The sequence below is a fragment of the Stylophora pistillata genome, chromosome 3 (assembly GCF_964205215.1).
Source record: "Stylophora pistillata chromosome 3, jaStyPist1.2, whole genome shotgun sequence".
Lineage (NCBI taxonomy): Eukaryota > Metazoa > Cnidaria > Anthozoa > Scleractinia > Pocilloporidae > Stylophora > Stylophora pistillata.
This window is the reverse complement of record NC_142521.1, coordinates 35117846-35144165: the sequence shown is the minus strand read 5'-3', so window position 1 is coordinate 35144165 and position 26320 is coordinate 35117846. Positions and strand designations below refer to the sequence as shown.

General features: G+C 39.0%; 1 protein-coding gene across 3 annotated transcripts in view; it reads right to left on the bottom strand.

Moving 5' to 3' along the window:
* Nucleotides 1–2691: 2691 nt before the first annotated feature.
* Nucleotides 2692–26320, bottom strand: part of LOC111341913 (uncharacterized) — a 50102-nt gene continuing 26473 nt past the window's right edge. For 2 of the 3 annotated variants that reach the window (XM_088753658.1, XM_088753657.1), the window contains 30 exons: nucleotides 26022–26170; nucleotides 25394–25566; nucleotides 24557–24804; nucleotides 23818–23969; nucleotides 23391–23453; nucleotides 22915–23011; nucleotides 22524–22718; nucleotides 22157–22284; nucleotides 17931–18146; nucleotides 16054–16203; nucleotides 15428–15532; nucleotides 15120–15227; nucleotides 14653–14812; nucleotides 13924–14057; nucleotides 13322–13377; nucleotides 13127–13212; nucleotides 12595–12708; nucleotides 11794–11969; nucleotides 11206–11257; nucleotides 10786–10976; nucleotides 10225–10299; nucleotides 9247–9344; nucleotides 6217–6360; nucleotides 5761–5841; nucleotides 5557–5661; nucleotides 4763–4860; nucleotides 4557–4627; nucleotides 4400–4465; nucleotides 3721–3915; nucleotides 2692–3062 (listed from right to left, as the gene is read on the bottom strand). In XM_088753658.1, coding sequence (XP_088609784.1) covers nucleotides 2952–3062; nucleotides 3721–3915; nucleotides 4400–4465; nucleotides 4557–4627; nucleotides 4763–4860; nucleotides 5557–5661; nucleotides 5761–5841; nucleotides 6217–6360; nucleotides 9247–9344; nucleotides 10225–10299; nucleotides 10786–10976; nucleotides 11206–11257; nucleotides 11794–11969; nucleotides 12595–12708; nucleotides 13127–13212; nucleotides 13322–13377; nucleotides 13924–14057; nucleotides 14653–14812; nucleotides 15120–15227; nucleotides 15428–15532; nucleotides 16054–16203; nucleotides 17931–18146; nucleotides 22157–22284; nucleotides 22524–22718; nucleotides 22915–23011; nucleotides 23391–23453; nucleotides 23818–23969; nucleotides 24557–24804; nucleotides 25394–25566; nucleotides 26022–26170 — 3797 coding nt within the window. In that variant the 3' untranslated portion in view covers nucleotides 2692–2951. Of the gene's footprint in view, nucleotides 3063–3720; nucleotides 3916–4399; nucleotides 4466–4556; nucleotides 4628–4762; nucleotides 4861–5556; nucleotides 5662–5760; nucleotides 5842–6216; nucleotides 6361–6511; nucleotides 7214–9246; nucleotides 9345–10224; nucleotides 10300–10785; nucleotides 10977–11205; nucleotides 11258–11793; nucleotides 11970–12594; nucleotides 12709–13126; nucleotides 13213–13321; nucleotides 13378–13923; nucleotides 14058–14652; nucleotides 14813–15119; nucleotides 15228–15427; nucleotides 15533–16053; nucleotides 16204–17930; nucleotides 18147–22156; nucleotides 22285–22523; nucleotides 22719–22914; nucleotides 23012–23390; nucleotides 23454–23817; nucleotides 23970–24556; nucleotides 24805–25393; nucleotides 25567–26021; nucleotides 26171–26320 lie in introns of those variants that run through there. The other variant, XM_088753659.1, reaches the window with a different exon arrangement.

Below are 26320 nucleotides of genomic sequence, written 5' to 3'. Positions count from 1 at the left end.
GTGTAAGCAACAAAATATGAGAAACTCTAGAATGAAAACTTACTGATAAAGATTTAATTCAGCTTCCTTAAAAATATTACTCGACTCTGCTCAATTGGCCGCATTGGCTTCGCCGACTACATAAATATCGATTTCTTTAAAAGTAAATTCTTACTTTGGTTACCCTTGGGAATGAAAGGTTTACACGTAGTGTTACACTTTGCTTTACAGAAAATAGCCGCTGGCTCTTGGGTCTTTGGGCTAATATACGATGTCCCTTTGATCGTGATCAACAAACTTGAAAACAACGTTTGCTTGGGCGTTTGGCCCAAGGAGTGGATGAGGAAAACATTTGGGGTTTACTCCATTCTCGGCGTGTTTGGCTCTTTTTTGGTGATGTCTGTGTTATACTCCAGAGTTGTCTACACATTATGGTTCAAATCTGATGTCCAACAAGTCAATCATCGGCAAAGCGTGAGTATTGTCAAGAGTGTCTTTCCTTATGAGAAGAGATTTCGAGAAAACATTTGATCGCGAAGCTCGACGCTGGAACGTTATTAAATATCATAATACCTCTAGCAACTTGAAAAACTGTTCGAGAAATATTTTGACAACGTTTCGGCGTTGTTTCATATCATCACCAAGTCAAAAGTAAAATTGACAAGGTAAAATATTTTTAGTTTCATTTCACCTCTGGGAATTATAGCCGCAAGGATAAGAACAATATCTCTCTGTTTTTATTTCCTTATCTATTTTCACTTGCCAAACAAAATGCACTGTCACGATTCTGGTAATCGCTAACCTCTTTTCGCTAAAACCTAAAATCGAACTACATGTAGCTTAGACATCTACTAATTTCAAATCACGTTACACTAAACAGCTTTAAGATGTGTTTTAGCGTTGGACTGAGTGAGATGTTATTCTTTTGAGACTAGGTTTTATTCTTACAAATCTCAACTCACAGCGAAGGCCAGGAAGCGGTTCACCTTGATGGTCATTATCATCAGTGTCATTTTCGCAATATGTTGGAGCGCGATCCAGGTGCCGTACAGCCTCTTCGTCTTTGCAAACTTCAACGCCGGTCTTGTCCAAATCGGCATTTTTATCGTCCTAGCTCTGTTCAATTCTTCTATCAACCCCTTCGTATATGCTCTGTTCAACCAAAACTTAAGAAGGAAAATGAAAGCAATGTTGGCATGCTGCACAAACAACAGAGTTTATCCAGAGGGAACATATCAAAACAATCAGCCCGACAATCTTATCAACCTGTTAGGCGTCCATGCCATTCGTCCAACTGATACGGCATAAACAGTCAATTGACCGCTAATTCATTCTGATGGAATGAATTATTTTAACCAGACAAAGTGCTCAGAAACATTCAAACCTTCTCTTCAAAACAATAAATTTTGAGCTGAAGAAAATTTCTGTCATTATCTAGATAAGCATCATTTATTCATTTAGCCACATGTTGTTTCAGCTGAGGAAATTTAATTTAGATTACAACAAATCGCAGACTTTGTAATCACTGGAGGTATATACTATACCCACAGTCCTACAAACGCCTTTAATATGATACAGTAGAACCTACATTACGCGGTCACTCACGGGAAATGGCAAGATGACCGCTCAATACAGTTTGACCGCTTGACACAGGTTTCTCAGTGGAGGGGCATAGTAGAAAACGATTAAAAACGCCATCTTAAGCCATATTCGACCGCTAGATGTACACAAACTCGCTCAATGCTAGCGGCATTGATTTCGGGGGATAAAGATAGATTAAATATACTTGAAACCCTTTATTAGTAATATTCGAGAGTTTTCGCTTCAAGCGTCCATTCTTTACAGTTGGAAAAAATCCAAACAGGCCGTTGGGACTCAGTAAACTCAGTAAACTCAGTGACCATGACCCCTTAATTGAGGTGAAAATTACAGTGTTTATGAAGAAATAATTTGAGAACGTTGACTACTGATCGTCTTATAAAGGGTGACTGCTGAATACGGTGCTGCTTAACACAGGTTCGACTATGGTACGCCCCAACTGACGTCCCAGCTTTGCATTAGCACCAGTGGATAATATCAATTTGCGGTCTTATCCTGAACCTCCTAGAAGACAAATATGTTTGCGTATTACAGTGAACCAATTTGCATTCTCGCGAATTATAATATACTCCGATTCGTGTGTCAGCTTTGTTACTGCACCGGAAAGCTATTCTGCGACCTAATACTGGAATCCCTATGAGGCAATCTCCGGTTAAGGAATGAAAAAAGTTACGCACTAATCAGACGCGTTCAATCAAGTCCAAGTTTTGCAATTCCTCCGGTAGAGAACTGTGGCGTTTAATTCCGAAATCCCGAAATACAACAAAAGGCAAATAGAGTTGAGCTCCCGCGAAAATATTTGCAAAATTTGGAGATAATCTTGAGATCTTATAGTGGGATCCTTAAGTGGTCTTCTACCATTATAACCTTTCTTTGTAGTAGCAATGAGGTGGCTACTACTACTACTTTTTACTCTACCTGCCGTCTTAAACAATTGCACCACGTGCACGGCGAGTTAGACTTCACTATTAACAACAAAAACGATTCCCAATGGTCTTTGACCATTATTATAGCCAGACGTACGCACATTTTCATCAAAAATCTGGGAAAAACCTGATGTAACGGTCAAAGCTCAGACGAGCCAATTCTAAGACGTAAATAGGCAAGATGAAATAGATAGTCTTTAAAATATATTTGAAACAACACTCCTTTACAAAAGTTTCACATTTTGTTTTCGTCTTGCTCGATCAGGGACTGTTTTCCATTAATAAACTAAAAAGAAGCGTTCTTAACTCTTATTTTTCCTGAATACAAATATCGTCAGCACAGGAGTTGGCCCTTTAAATTTTCCAGTCAAGAACTCAAAAATGTCTGGGCATAGTTTGGTCTGCATATCTCGTTGCTGCTCGCCTTATTTAACGAACATAGAGAAATTAAAGTTCCATGTGTCTCCTCGCCCAAGTAGTGATAAATGGACTCCCAATGTTTCTTCTTCGCCGATTCTTGGGGAATGAAATTACAAATCGGTTTTTGTCCACTGTACTCTGTAAACAAACAAAAAATAAAGAAAACATCATACAAAAAAATAAAAAAAGCAAAAGAAAAAAAAAAAACGGCTAAGAACCAACAAATAGGTAAACAATGAAAAAATTCAATCAGGTAAGCTCTTACAACCATTACAACATAAAAGTAAAAATATTCCGTGCTCTCAATTGTAAGTTTTCGTTTTATTAATTTTCTCCAAGATAATTATCTATGTCTCAATGGCAGGATATGTTGCTGAAAAACCAAAAAGCATTATTTCTTAAAAACTAGAACTAGTATCTATATTTTAATGTTCTGTTAGGTAAATAATATAGTTTTTTTAGGAGACTTAAAACTCAGGAAAGCGAGTTTTACGAAGTACGGTAGGCCAACTCTGGCCCATTCTTCTCTAATTTTGGGCAAGATTGTTTTCAAATTTGCCGCATAACTAAATGTGAATAAGTGATAATCAATAATTGCGTTCTGCCTGATGGAGTATGTTCGGACTTACAAGTTTGATGGAAAGCTAGTACTTAAAGTAAACAGAAGCCTTAATAATAACGATGGACTGACATTGATTGAGGCAATTTCAGATCTGAGAACTAAAAGTTCTGATCTAGAGCAATTCCAGATCGAGAACTAAAATCCAATACTCATCGATATCCATTATTAACTAACCGGGACAAACAAAGGCTTCCCAACAAGGTTACCATGGAAACCACTGCCTCCCTGATCTAAGATAATCGAACCGGAACTATTCTCCATATTGAAGTGCGCCCGTACCAGTCCCTTGTGAATAGGCCAGGTCAATCCTGCTAGCTTCATGTACTCGATGATCTCATCAGAAGGAACTCGCACTCCCCAAAGGGTTAACTGAGAATACATCCAAACCGAATGTAATGTTAAGCACGGTGTCGTCAGTATAAAGTTAATAAAGAGAGGTTAACAGTGTATGTTAAAAACGACACTTTCTTAAATCACCTTTTATACTTCGTGATCCTCTTATAGAGAGAGTTCTACTAGATCCTCAAACTTAGAGCCTTCCAGAAAAATAATTTTAGATTGATGTATGTGCTAAATAACCTCACTTTCGAAAATAAATCTTCCAATCACTGCCACAAAACTTTGCACTCGAGACACTGTCATGGATACGTTGGTAAAAAGAAATGAATTGATTATTGATCATACAATAATTGATTTACAGTTTTATCTTTATATGTAATGGCTTGAACATTGCGATGCAAAACTGATTACGATTATGGCGTTGTGCATCTTTCCTGCTCTCCATACTTCTTGCATGCTTCATATTTCGATGAACGCACGCTAACGTATGGACTAATTGATAGTTATTACTCACATCGTCAATTGTTCCATTTAAGAAGTGTTTCTGATCGCGTCCAATAGAAAGCTTAATATCGGGAGACTAGGAAAAGAAAGGAGCACCGTTTAGTCCAAGGTTCTCAGATTGCCAAATTATAGAGAATCCAAATAAAGTGCGTTATTTTATTTCTTACCCAGATGTAAGGAGTAGTATCAGTCTTTTTACCAACTGATGATCCATTAACAAACACTTCGATTTCATGTCCTGGAGCAAGATAAAGCAATACGTATACCTTTGAGTACGTGAATTATTCATGCACGACGCGATAAGGCACTGATAACCTTCAAGAGAGCTAGACTAACAACAAGGAGAAAAAATGGACAAATGAGTCAAACATACTTTGCGCATCAAATCGAAACACTAGATGATGCCATTCTTCTGGTTCTATAACTTCACTTCCTTCCACGGTAGATTTTCCTAGGTTTCCATGAATGCGTCTGACAAAACAAAACGAAACAAAATAGGAAATACCATCCAAAGTCTCTACAATAGACCACTTTCATGAATGGCTGCCGGATTAATATTCTTTTGTTTAAATTTAAATTAGCCCTTCTGGCCTCGTTCTCTGGTACAAAATTCAAAAGAATACATTATCTCAAGCGAGGCCAGAAGGGCTAATTTAAATTTAAACTAAAGAATATTAATCCAGCAGCCAATTATGAAAGTGCTCTATGTGTTATGGAGAGTGACTAACAATAAGTATCTGGAAATTTACAGTATAGCTAGTCATGCTGACTTGTATTCATTAACTTTTTCATACAGTAGTCGAGTTTGTAGGATTGTAGTGGTTTTCTATTGGTTGATTATGACGTATCAAATGATAACATATTGATAAGTGGCACATCAGGCAAGCGCGGTGATAAGCTCTAATATTCAAGTTTAGGAATCCTGCGATTTCTTGATATCTTTAGCGAACAAACAATTCATAGATGGAGAGAAAGTTTATTTTCCGGGTCATCGCAGAAGTATCATTATCTTCTGGTCAAGTGTATCGGCCCCTTGACCTTGTCTTGAGGATTTCTTATTGAGGTTCAATCGACTGTGATAAATAAAAAGTAGATAAAAAGAAGAACAAAAAACGATGATTTAAAATAAAGGAATAAACAAATAATTAGATAAATAAAAAATATAACCTGTCGCTAAGGTATAGGCAAAGCATTCCTTCATCACTGCAAACAATAGGCATGACAGTCATGGGGTAGTCCGCAGCCATGTTTACCCACGCACTGATCGTGAAGCTGAAAAGGAAATGATTTCATTTAATATCCTGGGATTATAATAAATACAAATAAATTGCAAAACAATAGTAGAGAGAAGTTTATAGTTAAAACAAATACCTATCTGTTAAACCAAGAGTATGAATGGATGGTAGAGTCACGTGGTCGTCAACACCGTCAAACATTAAGGCTTGGTTTACTCTGAAACAAATAACAAATAGTTCAACGAAATAAATCAAACACGAACGGCGCGGGAAAAAAAAGATGGCGAAAGAATCTGGAATTTAGGGGAAAACCAAGTTGAGGCGCATAGCCAAGCCACAATGTGGAGTCAATTGTGGCTCATTTGAAGGAAAACGTTGCAAGTTGCCTTAAGCAATAAAGAAAAGACTGGGAACACATAGGAAGTGATGGTATAAAAGTGAAAGATGAGGTAGACACAGGTTGACAGTAGTTTAAACAAAGAAAATTCCCCTGGGTAGAGTAAGCAAAAGATCTTGAACTGTGCACTGAAATACATGCGTGGGAAGAGTTAAACTTTTATCTTAATATATTCAACCTGTCACGGGCATTAACCTGTCTGAACAACGAGCTTCAAGTCTTGACCAGATGACGTCATGTTGACCAAAGACAAACATTCCCAGTCTCCCACCGGTCAGGACTGTGTTGTAGATGTTTCCAGAATCAGTTAAAATCTTGTCTCCTTGCTTTATTTGAACTCTAAAGAGAGGGATTAGCAACGATTGTAACTTGCCTATCTGACTACTTGAACTAATTACACCATATTATAACGAAATATTTCCAAAATTCATGGCTATTTTGCGTTGAACTGACATGTATAGCCTGTGTACAGCCGGTTATATTACCTGTAATAACCGTCTGCTCATCAGTGCACAAAAGCTTGTGTGAAGACCCCCTGCATAGGATTTTGTGACCGTTGGTGATTGGTAGTTCTAACTGTACTCCTGATTGGCCAAAGGTTCTAGTTTATTGTTTCATGTCAAATTCAACATAACGTCCAACGCGTCGGGTGTTGAATTCAAGCAAGAGCTATGGGAAAAAGCGTTTTCTGAAGTCAAATGTTACTTTGAAATCGAGAGTCTTTTGCCGGAACAAAAGGAGGCAATAAGAGGTTTTTCTAGTGCAAAAAATGTGTTCGTTAACCTGCCTACAGGATACGGGAAGTCTTTGATAAGGGAGTTTAGAATAAACGGCGACTGAACTCGGGCTAGTGCACGAAGGAATGTCAAGATTTTGCAAAAATCTAATTTGGATTTGCTCTGGAATGTTACGTGAATTGTTACATGATTAGTGTTTACGGAGAGCTGTGTTGGATTGTGCGTATTTTGAGAATCTTTTGCTCTCTGCATCGATGAGTAGTTGTTAAAATCAGGCGTTGTAATTGACCGACGAACTTGGTTCGGCGTTGAAGTCGCTAACACATTGTCAACTTCAATGCCTCTCTTCTTCGGCGTTAACTCGTTGGCATCGCTACACGCAGTCCTCTTACGTGCACCTTGAAGAGCTTCATTGTCTGCTTTGTACGGTGGTCCACAGGTGCCACTGCTGCACACTGTAAAACAAACACGTTTCTAATTAAAACCTAGCTTTCTCTTTGCAATTGTTCTTGTTTTCCATACAAATGTAAGCCTTTTGCTTAGAAATGGGCCTCCTCTGTAGAAATCCGCTTCCTCCGTAGAAATGAGCCTCCTCTGTATAAATGAGCCTCCTCCGTATAAATGAGCCTCCTCCGTGGAAATCAAAGTACTGGTACCTATAGCCCAGGCTTCTCTCTAGTAGCAGTCCGCCATTTTTGATAATGGCGAATTTTTACAGCTCATGTGGCGAAAGTCTGGGCCAGTATGCCATGGCCAATTTTTGCCCCAAATGTGGCACGAAAGTGCACGCAGGTTAATGATCGTTTCTTTTTTTTTTTTTCTGTGTCTGAAATGTGATTTCATATTTTATATAAAACCTGATAAACGATGATGTTCAAATGATGTTCCTAATCAAGTCTTCATCAACGTTTATTTTCTTTTTCACATGATTATAGCCCCTGAAGTCTCCTTTTAAGAGTGCGAACACTCATAGTGAGGCCATGGTAGACCTGTATGTGGCAGATCTGTGATTGTTTTATAATCATAACTTAAATGGAATACTTCTCTATTACCACGCTCTCTATCACATTGAACTCCAAAAAAGATAATGTTTAAAAACTATTTGTAACTGCCAAGCTTGTTGGTAGCACAAGTACCCCAGTATTTCTTAGTATTGCTAATATTCAAACAACACCAAGATTATGGGGTACGTGTACACCCGGATTAATTATTTACCTAGTCCATGCTGCAACGATTCAAGTGAAAAATAGGTAGGCCACCAGTAATATTTTGGGAATAGTTAATAAAGATAAGGCCCTGACAGCACACATGAATATCCAACTAGAATGTAAAATATTTCAGGGAAGACAATGTAAACAAGCTACACTAAAATGTAATTCTTAAAAACTGTGTTGTTTTCATTCCTCTTCTGCATGGAACAGGCTAACTTCATTTAGCTATAGTACTCGATCATCGCTTATCAGGTTTCATATAAAATATGAAATCACATTTCAAATACAGAAAGAAAACAAAAAAAGAAACGATCATTAACCTGCGTGCATTTTCGTGCCACATTTAAGGCAAAAATTGGCCATGGCATACTGGCCCAGACTTTCGCCACATGAGCTGCAAAAATTCGCCATTATCAAAAATGGCGGACTGCTACTAGAAGAGAAGCCTGGGCTATAGGTACCAGTACTTTGATTTCCACGGAAGAGGCTCATTTCTACGGAGGAGGCTCAGTTCCACGGAGGAGGCTCATTTCTACGGAGGAAGCGGATTTCTACAGGGGAGGCTCATTTCTAAGCAACAGGCTTACTTTTGTATGGAAAACAAGAACAATGGCAACGAGAAAGCAAGGTTTTAATTAGAAACGTGTTTGTTTTACAGTGTGCAGCAGTGACACCTGTGGGCCACCGTAGCTTTGCCACATAGAGCGCGTATTTCTGATTCTACTTTTGCCTGTTGATCTATGACTGATCTTCGTTTTATCAATAGTTGACGACAAGACTTGCAAAGAAACTTCCCTGTCTGTAAGCAATTGAGAGGCTTTCCAACTCACATTTTACATCGAATTTAGCTTTTCCGTCAGTAAGATATTTTTTAGTGTGATGTAAGTCCTTCCGAGAACACAAAACACAAATTATTTCTATATACAAGAGAACAGTCATCGATAAAAAACTATTTCTACTCGAGTTCTAGCTAGGCGAGAGGTGAGAAACACGTCAAACGACTCAAAACAAACATCATGACACTTGAGTAGACCTGGATCCGAGATATATGACCAATCAGATGGCACGTAAGAATGGGCCAATCACAGTGCGTACTCAAATCGGCGTACACTTTCACACAAGAAATCGTGCACTGTTGCTCAGACGGAGTTTAGAATAAACGGCGGCTGAACTCATGCTATGACATGTACTGCTGTCGTACATTCCATTCAAGGCCATTTTAGCCTTTGATGATTCATTGGCCTTTTGGAAGTCATATAATAAGTATCTATATCTACCTTATCAGACCAATGGATGGTCTGTGAGTGATAAGGAAGCTGTAAGGAGTCTGATGCTGCCACCCTTTCATAAGTGGATCATCCCATAACAGAGTTACCTGAGGAAAAAAAAATGCAAGTTTTATCATTGTTTTCGACGCAACCTACTCGTATTGTTCTATGAAAGTGAAAGTGATTGTATCAAATCACAGAGAGGATAGGGAACTCCCACTCGGATTATCTTAATATGTACTTGACCGAGTGGTCGAAGCGGCTGGGAAAATATTTGGATCGAGGTCATGGCTAACGGACCTCGCGAAGAAGCATTTATCATACGAACAGTAACTGTCAACATTTCGAAAATTTTGTTTCAGCCTAAATAAGACGTGACAGATAGGCGCTCGTGGAACAATTAAAAAACACTCTTCACTAAAAAAATTTTCCTTTGTTTTCTTTTTTTTTATCGGAGTCAGAACGATAATAAGGAAATCATCAAAAAATGCGACTTGTTTTTGTAGTCGTATCTCACTCATGAAATGTAGATTTAGTCAAGCCTTTGAGCGAAGCAAACTCCTGCTATTTGAATTTTACGCGCCTTTGCTTATCGAATTTATTAGGAAGAGGGGGATTTCACCTAAACCAAGTCAATAAAAAGCGACTTACCTCCAAATGCAATCATCCACCTATATTGCCTGTCAGAATCTCTCACAAGATCAATTGTCTCCCAAGTTTTCACATTCTCAAGATCAAAGGATTTTTATTTCAAGCACTAGTTTGCACGCCATTTAGCACGCACGTTTCGCAGAGAAATATCGCGGTGGCACCTGTCAGCGGTCGACACCTTGACTGGTGAACCTTAAGGTATTATGCATAAGATATGGCGGAGAACGGCCGATGGCGGGATTTTTATTTTATTTTTTTATTTTTTAAATTCCCCTTTTCTCTTTTTCTATGGAAGTTCCAGTGATGTACCTTATGCTAGAAAAAAATCAAAATTACCTGATTTTGAGTATCTCCTGAGTGCCACAATGCTTGCGCTAAGTTTGAACCTGGTCCAGTGTTTGAATCTACAAGCTAGATGTATAAGACACGCCTTAAAAATCAAACCAAATTTAACCACTTCACAGCTCCATTATATCCATCAAAATAATAACCGAAGAACGAAACAAAGAAATCAAAGAGACACATCGAGGATTATTTCAAGTGAGTAAGACAAAGAAGGAATATGAACGGATTCGAACCCCAGACTTTCCGATTTTCACATCTTCGCATTTAACAACTATCCAATAAGCTTGCGTTGAATAAAACATACCATAAAGTTGCCAATGGAATCATCTTTTTTCCTTTTTCTGATGTAAGCATTCTAACGTAATGTCTCAAAATCTTTTGCATATCAGTCAGAACTCAGAAGCTGTAATATTCCATGGCAAGGAATTTCCATTTCTATTTCAGTGTTTCGTTTTGAATAGTGTTGCAGTATTTTTTTACTAAGGGAGTAGTGTTGCGTTATATCACGGTGTCAGTTTGTAATTTAGTTATGGATTAACTATTAACTCTTACCTTCAGTTGCAGTCCCTTTATACCAGCGTGGATATCACCTTGGCCGAAGTTGATGTTTTCTCTTCTCCACATCACAACATAGAACTTTCGATTCGACTGATACCCAAACACCACGCCCAAATAATCAGAACCCTCGCGATCTTTGACATAAACTGTTCCACTATAATCAACGGGTCCGTAGCGTGTAGAGCCTAAGATATTTCAACTATAAAGTTAGAAGTGGCACTCGAAGGAAGGCACATTAGGTAATGCTATTTACAGTGGTTACTGAGTGAAAAGCGGCACCAGGTGCAATTCAAATTTAGAAACTACGATTATACAAACGAGATCCCAACCTAAAATTGTGCTCGCCAAAATTTATGTACTGTACGCTGTCTAAGAACAATGTGCCAGAAGAGAATTGACAGACAAGGAACTTACATATTAGCATCCCTGGGTGATTTGTGTCGGTCAGGTGCTCAACATCGACGCCCTGGAAATTATAGATAAAATAGAAAGATAATGATGTTTTGTAATATTCTTCCCCACATATGACAGCTTCAATGAAACTGTCAGATCATCCAGCTTGGAATTGTCGCAGCGTCGTTCTGAGAGAATTCTGTGATTGCCTAGATAATCTTAAATCTTTGAGGAGGAAAAAGAGACGAACAAAATTATTTTATCAAAATGTCAAGTTTTCTTTCTCTTTTTATTCCTTAGGGCCGGGGTTGATCCAAGCTAAGATTTTTATGATTATGATAATGTTAATGATGATAATAATAATAATAATAACGATTGAGATAATCTTAATGATGATACTATCTTACAATTATTCCTTGGCCATCCATATTTTCTTCTATGTCTCTCATTAATTGCTTGCCTTTTTGCGTTATCAATATTATTACCATTTTTCAGTCTTCCTATGCAAATATTTTGTGTTTTCCTTCAACGCGAAGAAAGCTTTAAAGACAAAGAGGAAAAAAAGAGGTAAACCTCACAACCGAGACTTTTTTAAACTTTTTTCTTTACCATTTTTGCCACCTTCCACTGCGGGACGGGGTCACTGAGTCCCGGGTACAAATCAACGGTGAAATAATCCAGGAAGCTTGTTTTGCTGATATGTTTTACATGGGGACAAGTGTCTTCAACATCCGGGACACCATCACCATCATAATCTTCAACGCATGCGTCACCCACAGGGAGTGCTGAAAACAAGATAACATCGTTTATGTATGTGCCTAAACATACCGATCCTATGTGGACGTCTTCACTGTGACTTAAATATTTGTATTTCAGCTCCTTGACAAATCGGTTCTGACACGTGGCGGTTACAGTATATTTAACAAATAGATTCATTGATGACGTGGAAATGTGAGGAGGTAAGAACAAAAAAAAGTGGCACACAAGGCGCGTTCGAGTGTGATAAATATGTTCATGTCACATTCAGTCGTCTGCTATGATCTATTACTGTACAGACCCACGGCAACACGGAATTTATTTGTTTTGATTTGATAAAAGAGCAAGATTTGGTAGTGACGTCATCTATACTTCTGTTCTCCAATATATCATGAGTAAAAACCAATCAAAATGCTTTTATAATTTAAATTATCATTTAAATATATGTATCAGTCCTATAACGAAAGGAATGACTAATCTATGCAGTTGTTATATTGATTCTTCCCTTTAATACCAATCTTCAAAATATCTTATAAAAATTAATAGTAGCTTCAACTCCTTGTGGATTTTTTTAACCAACAAAAACTTCTGTTTTCTTAAATCAAACCTTTTGTTTCGTCTCGCAAGCGACCGTGGTTATTCTTTGCTTCATACCTTTGACATCATAAGATAGCTTGTTATGTTCTTGGGTAGGATTACTGATCATGGGACAGTTATCCCGTATGTTAGTCACGCCATCGTTATCCTGGTCGTCGTCACATGCGTCACCTTGCAACAAAAACACCAGATCACAAAAAATCAATCACAAAGGATATGTGCTCTAGTCAATTCAGTTTTGCGGGACTTTAATCGACCCCATGACCATCTACATAACATTCAGCTTACAGCCACTAGGCTGGATAAAGTTTCGTGTTAGCTATCAAATATTTTAACCCCAGTGGACACAAGACCTTTTTCGTTGAAACGGAGTAATTATGGACCCCATTTAAAATCTACTAGAACTCCCACATGGAGTGAGCATATCTTGCACAATTAGAAATTCATATACACGTGTCTCATTTTTTATGGACAAATCTTAGTTTTTCAGGGTCCCAGCAGCAACACGCTTTGTGACGATTTTTGTGCTTTCTCGTTATGTTAAGAATATATATTGAACTCTTCAAACATGTTTTGTGCATATTCTCACCTATCTTGTCATTCTCGGCATCTCCTTGTTCACCGTTTGGTAAATCGGGGCAGTTGTCAAACTCGTCAAGGACTCCATCGCCATCCCTGAAAACAGAAATTTGTCTGTAAGAAGCGTATCGCACATAAGAGCTTCTGCGCTTCGAACGCCACCACTCGATATCAGGGAGGGGGGAGGGGGGTTGTTATCTCTTACTTGTCTTTTCCAGGTCCATCGCATACATCTCCGTACCCGTTTTCGTTATTGTCCGGCTAAAAGATGAATTGCACCATAAGTATAGTTATATCTTGAGACTACAAAACATAATGCGATAACAACACCGAAGAACTGATTACCTACTTGTAAGTATAGAAAGAAATTACAAGTAACAGAAAATTAAACGTGATATTTCGGTTCTTATTACAAGAATGCTATCAACCATAGCAGAGATAGTGAAGTGTTGAGCTATAAACTCAGCTCGTTTTGGCGTGGCATGCAAATTAAACGGTTGGGAGTTTGTATTGCCTTTTATATTCGTCTCAAAGACTAAATTCCGTTGAAGAGCCTCTATAACACAGTTTTGTTGGCTTGATTTTATAAATATCAGCGAGTAAGCAATTTAGAGCAAATTTGACCCAGAAAGTCTGCCAGGTAATGGTTCAGTGCAGACTTACGAAAGACTCGAGAAGGTGAGCGCATTATCGTCTCATTCAAAAAATAAATAAAATGATTTTTACAGAATCCAAATGGAACGGAAAAATTATCGATTTTGGTAGTAAGAGATCTAAGCGTCTTGCAAAAGGTCTTGTTGGCCGTACCTGGTCTCCATTGTGCAAGGCATTGAGGTCTTTTGGACAGTTGTCACAAAGGTTACCCACATTATCACCATCATCATCAAGTTGGTCGCCAGTAGCGTTTAACCTGGGACATTTGTCGTTTATATCCAATATTCCTGGTTTCAAAGGATATAGATGAGAATGCACCATTGTTGTCTTCAGAACCACTTGTCTTGGATTCAATATATAACTTGTAAGTACTAGTTGTGAATTATAGCCAGCTCTGTTAAAAAGGGCTCAATACACATTTGTGTAGAGCGGTATATAACATTAAGTGACTAGAAGGAAACACACGTCATTAACTTGTAAGTATAGTTTTTACGAGCTTATTAAATTGATATCTCCTAAGTTCAGGAACTCAAGTTAAGTTCTGAACAGCTAAGGAATAATTATAAATAAAGAAAATGATTAACCATGAAATATGTCAAAGAAAGAAGAAGAAAATATTCAAATATACAAGGCAGACAGAGATAGCAAACGACGAAATTGAACATTTTATGGGAATTTTCGAAGGGATGATCCTACTTCTGGGCCGTAACTTAGAAGTCCTTGCTTTGTTAGCCCGTCTTCGTCCATAAAAAATAAAATTTATGATAATCAAACAATCTGGTTTTTCCCTCATTACCCGTAGAGGGCAAGTGATGGTTGTTAGGATTTCTTGGCATAACGTTCCTATTTTGCTATTATAGTGAACATCCTATTGCTATTTACCGTCCCCATCTTGATCGTCATCACATGCGTCTCCATCGCCGTCCCCGTCTGTGTCTGTCTGGTCTGGGTTACGAATAGCCACACAGTTATCACATTTGTCCCCCACACCATCCTTATCTGTGTCTATTTGGTCAAGATTATCTACAAAGATACAGTTATCCTGCGATAGAAAAAAAAAAAAACAAAAAACGATGGATCAACAAAGAAAGATTGTGAAAATCGGCTATAATTACAAGTACGTAAAATAAAAAAAAGATTTGGATTCTTGGAGCCTCAGACCCTTCAAATTTACGGTCAGATTTTACGTCATCGGAGCTGAAGAGAACTCGCTGCCAAGCATGCATGGAAATTTAAGAGGCCACTCGTGCGTGACAAGCGTCCTACGTAATGCTAGGAGGGGCAATGTCGAGAGTGTCTGGTATTGTGATAAAGTAAAAAAGATGAAAATTCAGTGTAACATCTGAAACCTTTTTGTCAGGAACCAAATCGTTATCGTCATCTTCATCACAAGCATCACCGTCGGTGTCACCATCATTGTCCTCCTGGCCTGTGTTCGGTACACTTGGACAGTTATCCTGCAAGGTAGATACTAATTACTAATTGTTCCATCGAAAAAGTGATTGGTTCAATTATGCTAAGCGGTGAAATATTTATGTCAGACGGAATAACGCCCTTAAAAAGGAGACTGGTTTGAAGGCTGGAATCGGTACGGGATGAGTCGCAATCCTTAAGATAGCCCTGTCGACGTTTCACACAAATGAAAATAGAAACAGACCTTTCTGCAGTTGGGTAAGGTACAACTCAGTCCTTTGAAAGGAATGTTATCAAGATCGGGATCGACCTCACACTCTTCTCCGTCACCTGCGAAACCCTCTTTACACTGAAAATTAAGCAAAGATTATAACCTCAACCATGACTCTTGTGCTAGTCTGAAATATGTTCGACTGCCTATTATGCAATCTATTATGCACTGTACGTTTAGCTTCAACAGATTCTCCCTCTAATATCTAACTGTAGGATTATCCATCCTTACAACCTCGATTCCATGTCTTAGCCCTCTTAGCATTCAGCCACTTTCTCCCTTCTTAATCTTTAACATATTTTTTGTGCTTTTCCCTCTCCTAGTGAGTTCATCAGCATATTTTGAAGCCTCCTTCAAGTTGAAGGGCGCATTTTTTAGACTTAAAAGTTAATTCGCCCTTTAAGCATCGTAATCTGATCGACCATTGGTTTTTAAACAAAAATGAAGATGCAAAGAGAGATAATTCAAAAGTCATATTCACTCATCTCTTGAAACAGATTTACTCTTTAATCAGCGAAGTTTGGGTTAACTCCATGCTCTTTACTGAGCTTAATTTGACCACAACCCAACGACTCTATGTTCACATGTCATTTTCATACCGTACACTTGTATCTTCCTGCTCCAGTTGATGAACATTGTGCATTCGCTTGACAGGTATGTTGCGAGCTAGTGCACAGGTCACCGGGATAACAGCCTAGATAACCATCCCCAATGAATCCAGGTTTACATGGACTGCATTTGAAACTTCCCTGAAAAAATCATTCAAACTTTTTATTGCATGTTGCAACTTTAATATAAAGGCAAAATGTCAAGTAGGTGCCAGGGTTCAAATTTGTCTCCCCTCCACAGTGTAAAGTAAAACAATGCCTGTTAGTTCTGATGATTGAGACTTCATCCGACGTTGACAAAAAGTCCATTGTTTAACACAGAGGACTCCAATCTTTCTATCGATTTACCTTACTTCTCTCTCCTTTGGTGAAAAGTCCTCTTGAAAGCTTAATCACAATGATAAACGAAATGAAAGAAACGACGAAATTGACGCATTCCACAACCACCTTAACAAACAAAACGTTGACATACAGTTTACCAGAGAAGTCGAAGAAAATGGCAAACTTCCTTTTCTAGACTGCCTGGTAAGCCACAACGACAACTCATTACGAACGACAGTTTACAGGAAACCGACACACACCGACAGATTACTAGACGAGTCATCCTACAACCCTACATCACACAAAGCCACAACTATCAGAACTCTAACACGACGCGCACAACTGGTATGTGACTCGACAGACAGCTTATCCGACGAGAGCAAATACCTTCACTGTGATTTTACGAAGAACAACTACAACAACGACTTCATCCGACGGAACACTCACCGACCCACTACCACTACCGAAACAAACGACACCGCAACCCCTACGACTACAGCAACCATACCGTACATAAAAGGCATGTCTGAAAACATCTCGCGCATCTTACTACCCTTCAATATCCGCGTCGCCCACAAACCCATCACCACACTACGTCAGTTACTAACCAACGTTAAAGACAAAGACGAACCGAGGAACAGACAGGGAACGATTTATAAGATCAATTGTTCAGACTGCCAAGCCTCCTACATCGGTGAGACTGGCAGAAACCTCACAACAAGACTGACTGAACACAGACGGGCGACGAGGAAAGGTGATGTCAGCAATCACATTGCTGAACACCATCGACTTACCAACCACAACATTGACTGGGACTCTGCGCAATGCCTAACCTACAGCACTGACTATTTTCAACGACTGACTCTGGAAAGCTGGTTTACTAACTTAGAACAGACTCCCCTAAACAGATGTCAACAACTACCCGCCCCATACAAACGACTCATTCACGACATAAACATCACAAACGACCGAAAAAGAACAACCTAGCTTTACCGACAGACCGAAACAGACCAGTCACGACCGACTTACGTCACTTGAGTCTTACAGCCAATAACATCACGGCAAAACCAACCGATCATTTCACACGAACTGGAATAAGAACATTCTACTGACAACAATCATTCACTTGACTCTGATGATGACTTCCGCACAGGTTGTCGAAACGTCAGTCACTGCCACCGACAACAGTCCTTCTCAGGACTACACTCACCCGGACGATCAGACTACACCTTCAAAATGAAAGTGTTGAAGACAGTCTTATTTTAACCATTCTCATTATCCCCCTGCAGCTTAACACTGTCAAAAAAGTTCCTAAAAAAGATCCTGAATCCAATGTCAGTTGTAATCTGAGTCAATTCCTGTGTGTGCGTAACATCCTTTGTGCATTTTTCCCGCATAAGTCGGTGGAATGCAGGGTTAACAAATCTACGAAAATGATATTTAGAAGAAGGGATGAGAGGAGCCGCACTTGTGTAACCAATTTATCAAAAAGAAAACGCCACAATATTTCATAAAAAGATATTGATCGCTATTCATTTCACACCTACCAGTGTGTTGATACAATTTGCGTTCGGATCACATGTGTCAATTCCTTCGCTGCACTCGTCGATTTCTTCACACTTCTGTTTGTACTTCTGCGCATGCTCAAGTCCTACTCCTGATGGAGCATTGCCGCGGTAACCGTTCGGACATCCTCCGCAGCGGTACCCCGGAGAAAGGTTCACACATTCATCAGGCTCGTAACATGGGTTTGCCAGGACACACTAAACAAAGAAAATATGTTCTAGTTTGTACCATACTGGGGTGCCTCAAGGTAGTATCTTCGGCCTGCTTTTATTCCCAGTATATGTGAACGATCTACCTACTGTTATTGACAGTCGTGCTGCTTTATTTGCTGATGATTCAAAATGTACTAGAGTCATCAGAGAAGAATCTGATTGTGCTGCTCTCCAAGATGACCTTAATAGTCTTAATTACTGGAGCCAGGAATGGCAGCTTCGTTTTAACAGCTCAAAATGCGAAATATCGACAGTTTCTTGGAAAAAAGGAACCTTTTAATTATGACTATGACTTAGACTCGAAATCTCTTAATCCCGTATCAACTATAAAAGATCTAGGGGTCGTTGTATCTAATGACTTAAAGTGGAACAATCATATCGATCACATACTTGCAAAAGGATATAGAATATTAAGCTTTTTAAAAAGGCACACTTTAAAATCATTTCATGACAACACAAGAAAACTTGAGATACAATAAATATATGAAGATCATATATTTTGAACTGCGGTATTAGATACGTATGATGCACGATCCTCGCAGTAGATAGCGCTATTTAAGCAATAGCGAAAATCAGACCTGAAAAAAATCAGGCCTGTACGGGACTCGAACCACTGACCTCTGCGATACTAGTGCAGCGCTCTACCAATTGAGCTAACAAGCTCAATTGGATCGTGCATCATACGTATCTAATACCGCAGTTCAAAATATATGATCTTCATATATTTATTGTATCTCATTTATCACTTTCACGGGTTTATTACGAATCAACTTAACGGCCTGCTCCCAGTTGGCTTGTTAGCTCAATTGGTAGAGCGCTGCACTAGTATCGCAGAGGTCAATGGTTCGAGTCCCGTACAGGCCTGATTTTTTTCAGGTCTGATTTTCGCTATTGCTTAAATAGCGCTATCTACTGCGAGGATCGTGCATCATACGTACAAGAAAACTTCTTTATCTTTCTTTTGTTCGCCAGCACATAGGGTATGCAAGCGAAGTGTGGGCCCCTCAGGAGATTGGCAATTTAACTTGCATAGAGCGCCTTCAACGCAGAGCTACAAAATATATTTTAAATATGAATTACTATAATAGTATTCCCTCTCGTGATCGTCTTATTAGATTAAATATTCTTCCTGTCTCTTATTGGCATGAGCTTAAAGATCTGGTATTTTATTTCAAATGTCGCAGTAACCATTACAATATTCCTATTAATGACTTTGTTGCAACGCGTACTTACGTTAGGACTACTCGTCACTCTTCTGCTTCTGACGTAATAATCCCTCGATGTCGCACTAAACTCTCTCAGGCTAGTTATTTTAACCGCATAACCAAGCTTTGGAATAATTTGCCGAGCTCTGTACGCGCTTCTTCTTCCTCTAACCAGTTTAAATTTTCACTCTTTAAGTACTATAATAATGCACTTAACAATGCCTATAACCTTGATGTATTTAATACTTGGAAATCTATCTGTTGTATATGCTGCTCATTCTGTAATATTTTATCTTCTAAGCGCTGCTGCTATTAACGATAATCATCAACAATAATGATTGCATAATATGCGACATACTTTGTAATTACATATAAACTATAGTTTTTGTTATATAATCTTTGGATATATATATACATATAGAGAGTTTCTATATTAATGCTGTTTGTAATTCGATATTTTATCTATTTTTAAATTTTTTTTGGGCGCACTTAATTTGGAGCCTCGCTCTGTTGTGTCGTTCTTCACCCCCCTTTGCTATCATCATTATTATCTTATCATATTATTTTATTATATCTATCTTATTTGTATGTTTTAAGGGTGGAAGCTAAGTAAATAAATAGATTTTCGCTTAGTGTAATAATAGTTTTTAGCGTGTACCTCGTATAAATAACCCCCTAGTGTAATTACCCCGTCTTTGACGCCAGAATGTTGTCCCAGGGAATCTGGGGTCTAATTACCCCCTTTTCTTTAAACAGCACGCGACGAATTCAATACTTTTATAAAGGTCAACCAAAGACTTCGAAGGAACACATAGAGATGTATGAATTTCCCTACGAATTGTAGGTAACATTTCGTTACGACTTCAACTCTCAAATGTCACTTCATATTTAGAACAATCAATCTATTTTCTTTGTAGTTTAACTGTTTCCTTTATCAACCAGTCCAGAAGTAAATGAGTCTCTATACATCAGTAACCTTCCCACTTTAGTAACGCTTCACACCGTAAGCACGAATCACGTACTCTTGTGGGTAGTGAATTGAATTGTAATTTATGAAGAACACGCAGACTTTTTAATAGTTAAATCATTTAAAGTGCTACTGAAACGTAATTTTCATATCCGCGATTTTTGCAATAAAATAGAGTTTGAAGGTTATTTGCAAACGCTGTGTACTTTTTTTGGGCCAACAAATAGCGGAAAGTACATTTTTAACCATTCGAAGTTGACCGGCTGAGATCAAAATAGGCGGCCATCTTGGCGCGGTCAAAACAGCCCTGTGACGTCACTGGTTGTGTACTTCTGTGAAAGAAGGGTAAAAGCACAGAGTGTGGCTTGCATGTTGGGAAGCCGAAAAAGAGGATTTCGGGCAAAATGCCATCCTCGTCTTCTTCATCGGCGGCCACATCGGCATCTTGGCTATCTGCTAGAAGTTCGCCTGGATAGGGAGCAAAATTCCCGACTGATACCGAGAACGAATCTACCAGTCTATTTAGTAGATCGGCAACTGACGAGATCCACAAGATAAGGATCGAAACCGCGGTCTTGCCTGACCATCTACAGAAAATGTCGAAAGACATTATAACGGCAGATGGGCTACTAAACGCCCCGGGCCAAAGCAATGCTATTCAGAGAATGAAGAAAACATGGAAGCCTCATATGACACCACCACTGAAGATGATCTACTCGGCAAGTCTGAGGATAACGAACAAATCCCTCTGTACCAAATGCCTAGCAGAACATGCCCAGACTCCCTACAATATAGAGCGAGGGCCAAAATAAGAGCAGACGAGGATTTCAAAAATGAGATAAAGCAAATCCTTAACAACGCGGAGCAAGAAACAGTAAAGGCGATCATGTACTTCTATGAACGTGAAATCGGTCGTTTTAATACCGAAATAAAGAAAAGAAAACGAGCCAAAACGGCTGGAACACTGAACACTAAGAACTGTAGTACGATCGAATCAGCGCGCGTGGCGCAAGCTGAAAGCAATCAAGACAACTTAACGATCGAGACAGTCAAAAAAATAGCTGTAGATCTACAAAGGCGAACGATTCGAAAAAGACGCAATCCCTGATCTGCGTACTCAGTGCCACACATAAAGCAAATTCTCATGAAAAACTGGCATTTAATAGAAACACAACCACTACTGAGCGAACTATACAAAAATCCGCCGCTCGTATCTTACAAAAGAGGGCGGTCGCTGAAAGACATACTCGTGAGGGCTAAACTTTGAATAGGCTACTCTAAGCACACTCTGGGGAGTCGTGTAGGCCTGTCAACCGGCCCATTTTACGGTAACATCTTCCTCTTCGTTACTGGAGACAACTTCGCTTCGTTCAGAAAAAGATTCACTTAACAAAACTTCAATATCTGCCTTCTCCTTTGCCCACGAATACAAACAAACAGTGAGTGAAATAAACTGCGCTATCGGAGTGAACACAACCAGTGACGTCATCAATCTATTTCGCTCGGTACCAGAGCCCGGACATGGCTTTGTGTAAAATTTTTTATTTGAACGGTTAAAAAAGATATCTTTCGCCTATTTTTGGCCAAAGCAAATTATCTCATGATGATCAGCATATTCAAAACTACAGGTTAGAGCAAAAATTTCAGATACGAAAATTTTGTTTCAGTAGCACTTTAACATTTAGATGTTCCCAGATAGCCAGACAGCTCGTTTACGTTAATGTACGTGACCGGATAGATCTCAAATGGTATATCGGCAAGAGATCGCTTTATGTTCACATATTAATCAACCTGCCAGCATTCATCCAGTAAGGGTGACTTACCTCGTTGATATCAGTGCAATTCTTTCCGTCTCCTTCAAACCCATTTGGGCAGGATTCGCACACGAATGACCCGTTTCCAACGTTATGACAGTCTACTGACGGGAAACAAGGATCTCCTAAACATGGACCTTGTGTTTAAAAAAAATAATAATAAAAAATTACACGAAAAAGAAACATCGCAACCCGAAAATAAAAACAAACAAAACAAAACGAATTAAAATTTCGTTTAGAAATAGCTCCAAGAGGCACACAGACCGTGAAATCTCAGCCACTCACAGAGGTCAATCGATCGATGTACTTCTTTAAAATAGTGCAGTAAAGGCTAACATGATCGAAAAAGTTTACGGTAACGCTCTGTAAAACTTACACGAATCTTTTGTGAAGCAGGTCCTGCATAGTGTGCATTTTGGAAAGTCTCCCTGATCAGCGTACTCATTAGCGGGGCATGCTCGACAGGATGTCTTCATGTAGGTGCTACTGTACCCAGGAGGGCAGCAGTAACAAGTTTCTGCCCGCGTTTTGTTGTTGTAACTTCCTGGAGGGCATAGCTTACAAGGAAATCCTGAGAAATGATAAATTTACATTCTCTGATTAAAAAAGGCCAAAAAAAAAATAAATAAGAAAAACACGCTCACACACCATTAACAGCCACAACGACAGCAAAAACATTACTAAATTTCCTAATATCGAATGAAGAGCGATCATGATTTTACTGCGTTTTAACAGTAAGTGGTTTACACTGGAGTCACTGAACCCACCTGTTCCATCACTGTATGTCCCGGGTCGACACTCGTACTGCCTTCCTGCTTTACAAACGGTGCCAGGTTCACAGGGGTAACAATTTTCTGGACACGACTACAATTGGAGAGGCAAAGTGATACTTTCCATGAACTGTCGCTATTATCCTCAACCACTGATTTATAGGGCGACCTTTTTTGATCTAACCCTAATCCCAGGCCAGAGTAGAAGCCGAGCCTAGATCTAAAAAAACTTTTTTGTCTAACTATTTAGAAAAATTGTTTTCCGTGGAAAAGCTTAGCACGTTGCTTTGTTTTTCAAGAAAGGGAAGGATCGTAAAACTGATAATATTAGCAAATATCTTGAGAGCAGCTTTTCACTTCTTAAATTTGCGTAAATCAGCCTGATCAGGTTACCGTCGTCTTATACTATTCAAAAGAAAATGAAACGCGATCAACACCACTCATTAAGAGAAGTGACAGTGTACTAGACTTACCGTTTCGTTGCATTTGACATACGTGTTTGGTGGGCAGGGTAACGCAGTACCGTTGTGGCATAACTGAAAAAAAGGTCTTAAAGAATAAGCCCTTCTGATAAGACAATTGTATCAGAGAAGGTTGGTCACCTTGACAACATGTAAATATTAAAAGGCGTTGCATTTCACCGTGTTATCTTAGTCGCTTTTTATGGCGAAATTATCTCTTTTCCATCGATGTTTGTATCGTATCATTTGGAACCAGAGAAGTATACTGTATATTTCTCACTTTTGAGGCGATTCTGTCCCTCGCTGTGTATACGACTCAAGATGTCGAAACGTAGCATGGAAGGTTGTTAGGCTGAACAAAATTAATGAGACGTGATTTATATTCGATCCTGCTCCTTTATCAACTATTAAAAGCATTAAGTTTTATCTTCATTCTTACCCAGCCTTCCCAACATGAGCTACAATTTGTTGCCCCCCCAAAGGAAAACTCCGTTGGTGACCTCACTCCACACTTTTCCTCGGTTCCGTCGCCAACACAGTAGTACCCAGTTCTACAGCGGCGGCACTTCGGTTTCGTGGTTGAATTTCTCGCTAAAAAGATGAAAGGGCGAGACTTTTTAAAGTCCTGATTTAAAAAGTGTAAGTCAAAGCCTGAAAAAAGCTTAAATTTAGGGACACTTTTAAAATTGCAAAACAATTTAACCCTTTGACTCCCGAAATCTCTGTAGTACAATTCTTATGATATAAATTCAATTAATTTGGAACAAGATCAACTAATAATCCCCTAAGTGATTTATCTCTTCATTCTCGTCTTATGTCTGCTTGATATGGTATTGATACTGTGAATAGAAATTCTTTCTTGGTCACTCATGGAATGGGTTAAGTAACGCCTGAGATCTTGAGACACAAGCTATTAAAATCATAGTAAATAGCTAATCAAAAAAAAGAAAACAATCATGAGGAACCAATGATATAATCAGGGTGAACATGAGTAGCGGACCTCAATCAGTGTAAACGCGAGCCACTAAAACACATTCAGTTTAGAGGGTGGTGGTGTGGCGCAAGTTCTCTTGCGCCACACCACCACCAAATAAAGACCAAATAAAGAGCGTGTGAAGGTGTTTCCAAATTACAGTCGACACACGATTGGAAATTGTTGTAATGGTATAGTAACTCACGATACTCTGATCCCGTCATGCCCGGTGCCCTGAAGAACACTTCGCCACTCGTTGCATTTACAAAAATCCCTCCAGTTTCTTGGCACGTAGCATTGAACGTTATGGTCAGCGGTATTCTGTCTCCTCGTTTTGGATTTCCTCCGTCCACGGCAAATATGAAATATTTGTAAGTCCATTCGATAGTTTTGTTACTCCAAATAAATTCAGAACCATTCTTGACTGCGAACCGCGTGGCCTCGATTAGAGGTCTTCATAGAATGAAAAATGAACAGTAAATAATACATAATATCACTAAGCCGTTAATGATACAACCTTAGTCCAGAGGGATACAAAAGGTTGGTATCAGTGCATCTAACCCTGACCAACCTTCTCGCAAAGGTGAGTTGATGAGTTGACAACCTTGTATGACTGAAATGCATGTATGTTTTGAAGCATGGGAAGGGTAATAGGAATGCAGAAACCTATTTCAGAGAAAAATTTGTGTGCATTTCGTCGTGTTCATTCACTTTCTTCATCAACGTTGGAAGATTGAGTCAGGATATAATTCTAATCACCTAATTTGTCAGTAACATAAAGCTCTGAGCTTTCAGTCTTAATACGCAACTTTTAAAAGCTTGAGATTAGAAGGAGAGGGCTCTGAGTTTTCAAAACATTTTTCTAGCAGATGGAAGCCATTTGACTTGGTTGCTCCTCTATATCATAATTTGTTTTCCGATATTTGTCGTCGACATAAAAGACATTTCTAGCCATTTGTATCTCATAACCGACATCTGGTCGCCTGAAGGGGGAGTAAAAAACTTCAAATTGTTTCTAATTTATAAATATTTCCACAATTACATTGCTTCCAGGATATGACTTCTCTTATATGTAATCTTTCCGTTGGTTCCACTGTCTCCATCCTGTGCCATGGCGACAAAGAATGCGTCCTTTTGAAGAGGAGGAATAGGCTTGAGGTCGTAATTGACATTTGGCAACACCGGGCAGTGATCGTTGTAGTCCAAAACGAAAACCTTAGGGGCGTAAAAGAACATTTATCATCTTTCTTATTCTGTCTCCACACATGAAGTTTTCAAAATTGCCGATCCTAACAGTATACAGGGCGCGTGTGACACATGAACCAATAAATAGCCTAACTCACTACAGAGCCTTTCTCTGAGGTGCGATTTCTCATGAGTGCTTAGAATCCTCATGCCGGTCTTTCCACTCTAGTAATAAGACAGAAATGATCTTCATCCATTTTGCATTTCTCTCGTTTTTTACCCCTGTACCTGTCTTTTTCGCTGCGATTTATCTGCGTAGCTACGCAAAATAGTATCTTACATTAACAATTACTTTTGAGGAGTTGGATTATGAACTTTTTTTCGCCATGTGTTCCACCCTCTTTAACTATATACGTATAATGACGTTGCTGTTTCTTTCCAGTTTGAAAACAATACCGTAAAAAGTCTCATAATTTCCTTTTTACCCGGATCGTGATATTTCCAGAGGGGCGTGCTACTTTTCCTGTATCTGTTATTCTCAGGGTCAATAAGTAACTCTTTGTATGCTCGTAGTCCAACGGGGAGTTAAGGATCAACTGAGCAGTCGGACTGTTTATAGTAAAAGTCTTGATTTCTGAGATAAACAGAGATATCAAAACTCGTAAGTAGTGATAACAAGCCCGTGTGAGACCATACTCTACGAGTTCGTTACTCTTTAGCTCTCATAAAAGATCAACTCGAGAAAAGGATTAACCTGATTTAGTTGCAACCTGAAATAAGTTAC